Source organism: Garra rufa, chromosome 10 (genome assembly GCF_049309525.1).
Source record: "Garra rufa chromosome 10, GarRuf1.0, whole genome shotgun sequence".
Taxonomy (NCBI): Eukaryota; Metazoa; Chordata; class Actinopteri; order Cypriniformes; family Cyprinidae; genus Garra; species Garra rufa.
The window spans coordinates 21,361,174-21,373,899 of record NC_133370.1 but is presented as its reverse complement, the minus strand read 5'-3'; the positions used below and the strand labels follow the sequence as shown (position 1 = coordinate 21,373,899).

Genomic DNA, 12,726 nt, shown 5'->3' with positions numbered 1-12,726 from the left:
ATCAGACATTAAATCTTTTCGAGTTTAAACTGTCAATACAAGGATTAAAAGACTGTCAAACCTGAGCCAATCTTTATGAGGCCATTGTGCTGGATAAAGATGGTGTCACAGGTTAGGTTACCATGGATTATGGGTGGATCACATGAATGCAAGTAACTAAAGACAGAAAAGATAAAACTTCAGTACTCACAAAAAACAAACAAAAAAAAACATACAAGAAAACATAATTTTGTATAAAAAAACTAATACAATTATAAATTATATTTTGTCATACAAATAAATATTTTATCTGTATGTTTTTTAAAGAAGTCTGTTATGCTCATCAAGGCTGCATTTATTTGATCCAAAATATAAAAAAATAATTTGTTTCTATTTTAATTTACTCTAAAATTTAATTTATTCCTGTGATGCAAAGATGACTTTAAAAAATGACTTTAAGATTTTTTAAATGTTTTTTAAAGTATCTTCTGCTCACCAAGCGTGCATTTATTTGATCTAAAATACAGCAAAACATTTTTACTATTTAAAAAAAAAAACTGCTTTCTATTTGAATATATTTTAAAATGTAATTTATTCCTGTGATTTCAAAGCTACATTTTCAGCATCATTACTCCAGTCTTCTGCCACATTATCAATATTTAAAATAGTTGAGTACCTTTTGTCAGCATTCTTTGATGAACAGAAAGAGCATCATTTATCTGAAATAAAAAGCTTTTGTAACATTAGTCAGAATTTATTTTTTCATAGAAATTAATACATTTATTTAGCAAGGATGTTTTAAATTGATCAAATGTGATGATAAAAACATTTATAATGTTACAAAAGATTTCTATTTCAGATAAATACTGTACTTCTGAACTTTCTATTCATCAAAGAAACCTGAAAAATGTCTACTCTGTAAAGCTGTTTTCAACATAATAAAAATAAATGGTTTTTGATCAGCAAATCAAAATATTAGAATGATTTCTAAAGGATCGTGTGACACTGAAGACTGGAGTAATGATGCTTTGAAATCAGGAATAGAAATAAATGACATTTTAAAATATATTCAAATAGAAAAACTTTATTTTACATTGTAATAATGTTTCACAATAATACATTTTTTCTGTATTTTTAATCAAATAAATGCAGCCTTGAGAACCATAAGAAACTTCTTTAAAAAACATAAAAAATCTTACTGTTCAAAAACGTTTGACTGATAGTGTATATTAAAATAGAAAAGCATTATACTATATTGTAATAATGTTTCAGAATATAACTTTTTTCAGTTTTTTTGAGCAAATAAACGCAGCCTTGATAACCATAAGAAACTTCTTTTAAAAACATTAAAAATCTTACTGATCCCAAACTTTTGAACAGGAGTGTATATAACTTATTTGTTTAATAATAAGGAAAAAAGTACTAGTTCTAAAGCTGAAATGAGTAACTTCAAGGGTCATGAAACATAATTGCAATAATGTCCCTAACCTTTTTTCCCCAAACACTCCCCGCATCTGTCATTGGCCAAACAAACAAACAGCCCCGCCCCAAACTCAAACTATTGGTTGAGTCAGTGTTGCTATGCTGGGTTGGTCAAGATGCTCAAACAAACAAACAAAGCAATGTTTTGATAGCGGCACTGAGACACAGTGTTTTGCCTCTGTATATGAGGCTGGGAAAATATTTAGATTTTTCTTGGATATTTTAGCTTTCCCAGCAAATTTGCAGGTGAGTTCAGATGATACTAAATCCTCAGTGTCCTACCTGAGTGCAGAGAGTATCTGTGTGCACCAACGCTTCCATGCCTGAGACACAAAGATAGTACCAGTGTGTTATGACTTTGTCATCTTTCTGCCAGAAGGTGGCATTGTCCTCTAACTTTTCTGCATACAGGTTTTCAATTTCAATGATTGATAAAACACCTCACCTTCACATTCATAGTTTTGTGGTTTTTCTTGGTCTTCTTCAAAAACTGCTTAAGACTTCCAGATGACATATATTCAGTGATAAAAATCACCTGTGAAAATGTTAATGTCTGAATTTAGGTTAAAGTTCAAAGAGGCGTTCTTTTCTATTAGGTGTGTCTTGCGTCTCACCCTCGCTCTGCTCTCTCTCATATCCAACCAGTACTTGTGAAACTTCACAATGTTCGGATGCTCCACCTGCATGAGGTTCTCAAACATCTCCTTTATCCGCTCCTGCATAACATAAAGTACATCAACTCTTGGTTTCACATTTCAAGCGTTGTTTCTGTCACCGTACCACCATTCCAGCATGATGACGCTTCAATACAGTAACATTTCACAGATGTTTGTGGTGCAGCATGCTAAGTATCCCACCCATAACATCGATGTTGGAAAACAAGCATGGTCTTACCTCAAAGGACTTAAAAACCTTCTTGTCTGAAAACTGCACTTCGTTCCACACCACCTCCACCCCCTCTTCGGTGTCCATGGCCAAGTACGCACTCTCGATGCCTGGGACATTTCCCTGACTGACCTAAACAGAAAAAGAGTGACATAGAGAGAGAGGAAAGGGTGGAAAGTGAGGTTAGCACTCCAGACTCTGCCAAGTTCACACAAAGTACCTTTTAGCCAGTGATATCTGCAATATTTACTTCTCATTGCACAACGTTTTTATAGTGTTTGCAAATGTGATATTTTAGTATCAACTTCTAGGTATTGTTAGTACAGGAAATTAGTATTTCTGTGAAGAAGAAGAAAAAGGACACACCCCCTTCTCCGCCCCCCTTTCTCCACCCCCCCTTGCTCCACAACTCTCCCATGGTGCACTTTGTGGTTTAGGCTGTGCGAAGTGAGCATGACAACACTGACTTTGAATGGCCTGTAAATTCTCGTCTGTTTTTTGTCTTTGTAATGCCGTAAATGAAGCCCAAAATACTGAAAAGGGCACACTGCTGTCGGCTCTCCAAACACTTCAAGTCTCCACCTTTTTTGGAGAGAAGAAGTGCTTTTATTATCACAACTGTCTAAAAGAAAACAAACCACCCTGCATTTTCATATTTTTATTTTCTATATTTATAGGCTGGATTTGCTCCCCTCCCGCTGATCGCTGAACTCAAGCGATGTGTTTTGGAGACAGACACAACATGATCCAATCATGCTGAGATGCAGCTGCCCTCTAAAAGGCCTTGGATTTAACTTTATCTCAGATTCAAAAACATATGACTACAAACTGATAATACTGTTTGGTATGTTTCAGCAAAGAGTTTTTTAATTGGTCAGGGCATTCAGGGACAATAAAATAACAGCAGAGCAAGGTGTCAATGTTGGGAAATCACTATAAAGTTTACTAGGCTAAATAGTATCAAGTCAACTAGCAGTTTGAATGATAATAGTCCCAAAGTTTAATTCTATGAATTCAGCTGAGGTCAAAAGTTTATATACACCTTTGCAGAATCTGCAAAATGTTCATTATTTTACCAAAGTAAGAGGGATCATACAAAATGCATGCTATTTTTATTTAGTACTGACCTGAATAAAATATTCCACATAAAAGTCCACAAGAGAAAATAATAGTTGAATTTATAAAAATGACCCTGTTCAAAAGTTTACATACACTTGATTCTTAATACTGTGTTGTTACCTGAATGATCCACAGCTGTGTTTTTTTTTTTTTGTTTGTTTGTTTAATGATAGTTGTTCATAAGTCCCTTGTTTGTCCTGAACAGTTAAACTGCCCACTGTTCTTCAGGCCCCACAGATTCTTTGCTTTTTCAACATTGTTGTGTATTTGAACTCTTTCCAACAATGACTGTATGGTTTTGAGATCCATCTTTTCACACTGAGGACAACTGAGGGACTCATATACAACTATTCCAGAAGGTTCAACCACTCACTGATGCTTCAGAAGGAAACACAATGCATTAAAAGTTGGGTGTGAAAACTTTTGAACAGAATGAAGATATGTACATTTTTACTTCTTTTGCCCTGTCATTTTTTTTTCATTTAGTACTGACCTTCAGAAGCTACAGAAGATACTTACATGTTTCCTAGAAGACAAAATAACTTAAATTTACCCTGATCTTCAAATTCAACAAGTTTAAACCCGTTGTCGTAGACTGACACTAAAGAGAAGAAATTGTTGAAAAAAGTTATTTTTGGATTCTTTGTGCACAGAAAGTATTCTCGTAGCCTTATAAAATTAAGGTTGAACCACCGATGTCACATGGACTAGTTAAACGATGTCCTTACTTCCTTTCTGGGCCTTGAACGTGTCAACTGTGTTGCCGTCTATGCAGAATCAGATTTCATCAAAAATATTTTAATTTGTTTTCCGAAGATGAATGGAGGTCTTACAGGTTTGGAACAACATGAAGGTGAGTAATTAATGACAGAATTTTCATTTTTGGGTGAACTATCCCTTTAAGCACACAGACTGTTAATCGCCATTGTGTACCAGGTTGAATAGTGACCATTAAAAGGGGCGACTGCTGTAAATCAATCTCAGGACAACAGTAAAACATGTTTTATGACACTTTCACTAATAGTAGCTGAGCACAGCAATGCTTGGTTATGTAAGACAGAGAACACAAGGACACTAAAAGCATGTCCAATTACATTTGGAGTTAATTAATTCCCTAGATGCCGCACAAACAGACAAGGAATGTCTTTCAAAACAAATAAAAAACTTTCCATTTCCTCTAAAAGACAGAGAGTGTCCTTCTACCCAGCTGGCGTCTCCAAATCATGTGCAATCACAGGCGGTTAAGCCTGGCTAATATTGTACTTCAATGCACTTCAGTGACGCACATATAGGATGTAAAGATTGATCAAATTATGGTCTAGCGCATTTAAAAATCAATGTTCAAAAAGCCAGAAAATTTGCAGTTGAAGTCAAAAGTTTACATCTTGCAGAATCTGCAAAATGTTAATTATTTTACCAAAATGAGAGGGATCAACAAAATGTTATTTTTTATTTAGTACTGACCACAGCTGTGTGTTTTTTTTTTTTTTGTTTTGTTTAGTGATAGTTGTTTATGAGTTCCTTGTTTGTCCTGAACAATTGTAGTGAATTTTGGTTAGCTCAAAGAATTTCAAATTAATCAATATGTGTGTACAAGTGTGAGACTATGTTTCTCTCATCACCTGTGCACTGCAAATCTCCACCAGGTCATTTTGACCAATGAATAGGATGAAATGAGTTATTTAAAACATACATTTCAGTCAGGGAAAGTAGTTTAACTCATAGGAAATTGTGTATAATAATCGTCATTAAATATACGCAATTTCCAGTTTCTGATCAGTAACAGTAATAATGATATCGACTGGTTTCTTTGTCCAGCAAATTGTTCAGTGATACCCATTACTCTGACGTTGGCTCGTAGTCACGGCAACGTATTTTACTAATCAGAACGGAGTTAAAACAATTGAACAGAATAGGGCTTAAGGTAGCAATATGAGATCGAAACAGTTTAAGTGACTTTGGCAATGTAAGCATTCAGCACAGAGAATCATTATGTGTGAATATATGGTTGTTTATTAAACTATTCTACTTACAAACGATCGCACATAGACAAACGTACATAAAACACAAATAGACAGAGAACGCGTGAGAGAGAGAGTAAGAGAGAGAGGGAGAGAGTAAGAGAGAGAGACAGAAAGTGAGTTTGCAAGGGACAGGAATGAAACGGTTCTGAACAACCTGAAATCGTTTTTCATAAAACGCCTTAAACGCAGGTATCTGCGTTAGAAAGGACAGATACTTGCAAGCTCTTGTTGTTGTGCATTGGTTCCGTATGTGTTCAGTTCAGAAAGTCCTTTTCAATTCCTTGAGGGTTCCTTGGTCTGCCTGGCCTTGAAGGTTTTTAGGCCGCATGGCTTTGATTGCAGGCCTCATCTCCAATGCTAGGTGAGCCCCCTAAACCTTTGACTACTGTATATGCACAGGACTATATAACATAACATCCATCATATTTAGTTCTGCACCACAATACTGCTAGTGAATCTACAGCATGAAACATACAGCGATGAGTGTTTTTTTTTTTTAATGCCCAAACGAATGATTCTTATGAGCTGGTTCTATTAAGTGAATCAAAAACATACAATGAGACTCGTGTAAACTGATTTTCAAATGAGTGACTCTCATAAGCCAGTTTGTTTTACAGTGAATCAAAAACATACAACGCAGTTAGTGTTGTCCACTCAAGAAATTTAAAACATCTTGTGGATTAAAAAGCCCATTGATATGTAATGCGTCAACCTACCCACAAATGAAGTAACTGCTGTCAAAATAATGTAGATGTGGTGATTAGTTCTTGGTTTCGGGTCTTTCTTGTGTGGGTGTTTATAAACAATGTTTTGAGAATAAGTTGTTAGAATCTCTAAGGAAAGACTGTGCCCATAAAACCAGCTGATATCATCTCACACTCGAAATACTCTCTGACATGAACCAACATAACAGCTTTCTCAATGAAAACAAACATTACGATCTTCATTTCCTTCCCTTTCATCCGCTATCCTGCGTCTGTCACAGAAGCGCTTCCAGCGGTATTGCCTCTTCCTGCATAATGTATGAAATCTAATAAGTTGTTCATCTATAGAACTACTTACATCTCTGGAAACCTAACTGTGCAAACTCAATATTCCCTTATACATCCTATCAAACATCTCTGAGGATTAACAGAGTAAATGTGAATGGATTCCCATGCATATCTGGATGAATCAGCGCTTTATATGCAGGTACAACTTTCCAGCTATACAATTATCATCATGAATGGTGCTTGAATTCAGCATGCTAACCCCTGATGCCTACTGAGCCCCTCAGACACAACTAAACGTCTTGTCTGAATACAAATGGGGCGGCTGCCTTTGTGATGAAGAAAGATGACCTGACGCCAGTTTTAACCGATCTACAGAAGACACTCATCTGTGCACTTTGCTGTAAATGTTGGAACAAAATGGGTTGTGTAACACACTTAACTAGACAGACAGCCAATTCCAGATGTGAAAACAAGCAACCCTTGTTTGCTATACTGCTGGTGTCAGTCAAGACCACCAATGCAGCCTGAAGGCACCCTACTTAGGGGACTGGAGGTGGAGATGAACACATGACATGACATGAAAGAGATACAAATGTGCTGCTTTGCATTCTTGTGGTAAAGCACTCTGAAAAAATTAAGGAGTTGCCTAAGATGAGCAGAAACGCTGGTATTTCCATCTGCCGTTCACCACCCAACTACTGAAATGGAAAACACAGCATGCAAAGTGTTTCATGCTATAAATTTATGAGTCGACAGAAACGCTTAGAAACGGCCTACTTTTTAAAGGTTGTTCCATAGACAGTCTGGGAGCCAGATTGTTGGCATAGAATGTTCTGTATTATAAATACATTTTTTGAACAGTTTTTGTGCAGATGTAAAATTCTTTAAAAAAAAAAAAACATAACATAAAAGCAACAACTATGATAATAAAAAAATGTTTCTTGAGCACCAAATCAACTTATTAAAATGATTTCTGAAGGATCACGTGACACTAACGACAGGAGTAACGGCTGCTAAAAAAGCAGCTTTTCCATTATAAAAATAAATTACTTTGTTAAAACACATATTTTGTTATATATGTTACATATATTGCAGTTTTGAGCTATGTTGATTATTATATCCTTTAATAAATAGTGATTTAACAATTTTGCAATTGAAGTTCGAGGCCTGTTGTTAATGTTGAAAATTGATGTTTTTGTAATGTACCAAGTTAAAAGTATGTAAGCTTATTTCCGCTACTGAAAATTTTTTAAAAGGTCATTACGACTTTTTGTCACAATTCAGACTTTTTTTCTCAGTTGCGCAACTGTGAGTCAAGTCAGAATTGTGTGATATAAACTCACAATTACGAGAAAAAGTCAGAATTGCAAATTAACCCACAATTGCAAGTTTGTATCTGACAATTCTGACTTTTGTTTCGCAATTTTGACTTTTTTTTTCTCAGATACAACTGTGAGATACAAACTCCCAGCTGTGGTTGTTATCAAGTCCAATTCTAAGGGGGAAAAAAATTATATGTTCTCAGAATTGCGTGTTTATATCTCACAATTGTGAAATATAAACTCGCAATTCTGAGAAAAAAAGTCAGAACTGTGAGTTTATATCTCCCAATTCTAACTTTATTTCTCAAAATTGTGACTTTATTTCTCAGAACTACAACTTTATTTCTCAGAATTGCAACTTTATTTCTAAGAATTCTGAGAAAAAAAAGTCAGAATTGTGTTTATATCTCGAAATTGTGTGACTTTATTTCTCAGAATTGCGACTATTTCTTAAAATTGCAACTTTATTTCTCAGAATTGCGACTTTGTCACAATTCTGAGAAAAAAAGTCAGAATTGTGAGTTTATATCTCGCAATTCTGACTTTCTCAAAATTGCGACTTTATTTCTCAGAATTGCAACTTTATTTCTAAAAATTCTGAGAAAAAAATCTAAATTGTGAGTTTATATCTCGCAATTCTGACTTTCTCAAAATTGCGACTTTATTTCTCAGAATTGCAACTTTATTTCTAAAAATTCTGAGAAAAAAATCAAAATTGTGAGTTTATATCTCGCAATTCTGACTTTATTTCTCAGAGTTGTGACTTTATTTCTCGGAATTGCGACTATTTATCAAAATTGCAACTTTATGTCTCACAATTCTAAGAAAAAAAGTAAGAATTGTGCGTTTATATCTCGCAATTCTGTCTTTATGTTTCAGAATTATGACTTTATTTTTCAGAATTGAAACTATGTCTCACAATTCTGAAAATTCAGAATTGTGAGTTTATATCTCACAATTCTGACTATTTCTCTGATTTGCAACTTTATGTCTCACAATTCTAAGAAAAAAAAGAGAGTAAGAATTGTGCGTTTATATCTCACAATTCAATTGAATTGCAACTTTATTTTTCAGAATTGCGACTTTGTCTTGAAATTCTGACTTTATTTCTCAGAAATGTGACTTTATTTCTCAGAATTGTGTCTATTTCTCAGAATTGCGACTTTATTTGGGCTTAAGTCTATATCTCACAATTTTCTGACTTTATTACTCGCAACTGCAAGTTTATGTCATGCAATTCCGACTTTGTGAATTTCTCAGAATTACGAGTTCATATCTCTGAAAAAAAAAATATTGCATATGCAAGCAAAACATTATGGCCCGGTTTCACAGACAGGGTTTAGACTAAGCCAAGATTAGGCCAAAGTTCAATTAGGACATTTAAGCAATTTTCATAAATGTGATTAGAATAAAAACATTACTGGTGTGCATCTTGAGACAAAACAAAGGCACTAATATATTTTAGGATCAATCAGTGCAATTTTATTTTAGTTGAAACAACTCAGATTTACATTTTAGTCTAGGACTAGGCTTAAGCCTTGTCTGTGAAACCGGGGGTATAACTGAAATACACTGAACTAAACAGAGACAAATTAAAACTGACTCTACAGTTTATAAATGAATCACAATCAAATTGAATCAGGAAATCTATATTTATACCCAGCCCTCTTTTTGAAATTCTTAGCAGGATTAATTGCTAACCCAGTGTTAAATAGGAACAGGTAACCCAAGGTTACAATAAATCCTGGTTTAAAGAAATAGTTCACTCAAAAAAGAAAAATTGTGTCATTAATTACTCACCCTCATGTCGTTCCAAACCCGTAAGACCTCGGTTTATCTTCAGAACACAAATGAAGATGTTTTAAGATATGAAACCCGAGAGCTTTCTGACCCTGCATAGACAGCAACACAACGACCACATTCAAGGCGCAGAAAGGTAGTAAGGACATTGTTAAAATAGTCCATGTGACATCAGTGGTGTAGCCTTAATTTTATGAAGCTACAGGAGTATTTTCTGTGCTCAAAGAGAACAAAAATAAAAACTTTATTTAGCAATTTCATCTCTTCCCTGAGTGGATGGATTGAATCGCCAATACAGGACAAACAGTAAAGTAAAACCACTGATCTTCAGGAAACACTCTTAACACTCTGAGCACATTATCAGTTTGACCTTCCTCAGATTCACACACTTGGCAGTCACTCAAAAGTAGTATTCAATGTGATAATCCTACGAGTAAAGTGTCACACTCATCAAGCTTTCATTGCATCCTTTACAAGCTTAAGCTGTATTGTGTAACTTTTTCCAAAGAAAGAGTGCTGACAGAGGTGACGTATTTTCAGCTCTTGCCTGAGGGCATCCCTCTCCCCAAGCGCTCAACCTTTTATCTTGCATTCACCTATGAAATAAAGAGTTGGCAAAATCAGCATTAAGTGATGAATAGCTTTGCTTTTGGGTAAACCGAGCAAAGTAGGTGTGTTTGCAAAAGTAGGAGAAAGAAATGTAAGCCAAGAATTTAAGTCTAAGGCAGGTCCACAGTTGCACTCCTTAATAAATACGTGCTCAGTTGCTGTTTGTGATTTGCAGAACGTATTGTTCTGTACACCAGAAGCCCAAATTCAGGCCAGTGGTGCCTAATGCACCACTTTATTACATAAACCGCAACATTTGAAAAGCCACATTAGGACAAGTGAGCCACTAGGGTTGATTTTGAAGTGAAGAAGGAACTGTCACAGCAGCCTTGCAGGATCGAAGGCTGGTGCATTTACAGATTTGAGAGCTCTGGCATTGAATGAGGGGTTAATGCGAAGAGCGATCAATGCTGAAGGATTCGGAAGGATCGTAAAAAAAGAACGGTGCAATATGTAGCAGGTGACATCATATGACTTAGCAAAAAGAGAAGTAGGAGAAGGACGATAAGAGGAAAGTAAACAAAGAGCATTACAGAATAAAAGCATGATGTAATGTCCACGCAAAACGGTGTTAGTCACCACACTCACGACTCATGAATGCACTGCATTGTGATGCTGGAGATGTGGGAAGCCATGGTGTGAACGGACTGAAAGCTTTGTCTCCTCTTCTAGCGGTTCTTTTGCTTCCTCTAATAGCTTTGGCTGTCTGACGCGAAGTTCTGAAAACCGGTATTTTCCACAGTTGTGCCAAGAGAAGAACACCTGCAGCAATCAAAGCAAAGCTCTCTGGCTTTCATAAGATAAACAAGTAATTCATATCTAACTTTTTGATGGGTTAAGGAAGCAGCGTGAATGCAACAATCAGAATTATTAGACACAATCTTGGCTTAAAACAAAGCAAACTCATGCAGAATTTCAGTCCTGATGATAGGTAAATGGAGAACCGAGTAAAGTTCTCCTAGATTATAAGAGTGACACATGTAGCTGTAATAAAGGAGTGTCTTTACTTGTGACATTCTGGAAAAGGAAAAAGCCTAAATAAAGCATGTACACACACACACACACACACACACACACACACACACACACACACGTTGGGTTTACATGTTTTATGGGGACATTCCATAGGCGTAATTGTTTTTATACTGTACAAACCGTACTTTCTATCGCCCTACACCTAAACCTAGCCCTCACAGGAGATTGTGCATACTTTTACTTCATCAAAAAAACTCATTGTGCATGATTTATAAGCCTGTTTCTAGGGCTGGGCGATTTGGCCTAAAATCAAAATCTCGATTAATTGAACATTTTAACCCGATTACGATTAATGAACGATTATTTTATTCATTAATAAAATTATATTTAATTATATTTCAATAATATTTATTTTTTTGCCCTCGTAGCTCACTGACAAGTTTTGTACAGTAAATATGCGCACATATTACAAGAATGAAGGGTGCACACACTATCTACTATCTATGATTATTTATTGAACATCAGTGTTGAACAACTGAAATTAAAACACACATTGCTTAAAACGAAAAGTTACATTTTTCTTAAATTAGTGAAAATAAATAACTTGTATTATTTATAAAATTATTTATAAAATAATAATAAATATTAAAAGTAGAAAATAAGCAGTATCTCTTCTAAATAAAATTACTCTTGTATATCCTGTAAATACTTTTTACTGTATAAATACTGCTTAAGCTCTCCATCGACATGTCGGAGGAATAACATAAAGGAGCGGGGTCACCTGACTCCACACGCGGTAGTGTTTTTAAAGGGAAAGTAATTGAAATAATTGACCTGGAAAAATTTGGTCGATTATAGGTTCTGAATGTCGATTTCGATTACTTTTCGATTAATCGCACAGCCCTACCTGTTTCCTCATGGGGACCTGAGAAATGTCCCCACAAGGTCAAAATCTACTGGTATTCCTATCCTTGTGGGGACATTTGGTCCCCACAACGTGATGAATACCAGGTACACACACACACACACACACACACACACACACACACACACACACACTCTCAAACAATGGCACAGTGTAGTCCATTTATGAATCAAAAGTACCATCTGCTCAATGCCAGTTCTTTAGAAACACAACGTGATGAAATATCAAGGTCAGGTAAAATAAAAAATTAAAACCCACAAATCTTCAAAACAAATTTTCAAGGCCTAGGAAACACAACTGGATATTTCCAGGCTTTCCAGTCATACATAAGTCATATATTATGGCTGATTTGAGTCATTATTTAACCCCCATCAGTGGAAGTAAAGCTGAATACTGGATGAAATTCCAGTTAAATCTTGTATCTGACAGTTCTGGTCTAGTTACCGCTAGTCAGTCACATGAGATTCATTTAGGATTCTCAGAGCATGAGTGAGCTAAAATACTCAAGCTGTCATCAAAAGCTAATTCTACAGACTCACACATGACACTAATAAGTTCGAAAAACCTATCGCTGTCATCTAACGTCTCTAAATTAATCTCTGAATAGATTCATT

The 12,726-nt window shown here is 35.4% G+C and overlaps 1 protein-coding gene across 1 annotated transcript in view; it reads right to left on the bottom strand.

Moving 5' to 3' along the window:
- The window catches only part of nrbp2a (nuclear receptor binding protein 2a), a 36,163-nt gene that overhangs the window by 7,428 nt on the left and 16,009 nt on the right, over window positions 1-12,726 (bottom strand). The window contains exons 2-6 of the mRNA XM_073848266.1: window positions 2,356-2,478; window positions 2,076-2,177; window positions 1,907-1,996; window positions 1,744-1,784; window positions 62-156 (exon numbers count right to left, since the gene is read on the bottom strand). Of these exons, the coding sequence (XP_073704367.1) occupies window positions 62-156; window positions 1,744-1,784; window positions 1,907-1,996; window positions 2,076-2,177; window positions 2,356-2,478 (451 nt within the window). The remainder of the gene's footprint in view (window positions 1-61; window positions 157-1,743; window positions 1,785-1,906; window positions 1,997-2,075; window positions 2,178-2,355; window positions 2,479-12,726) is intronic.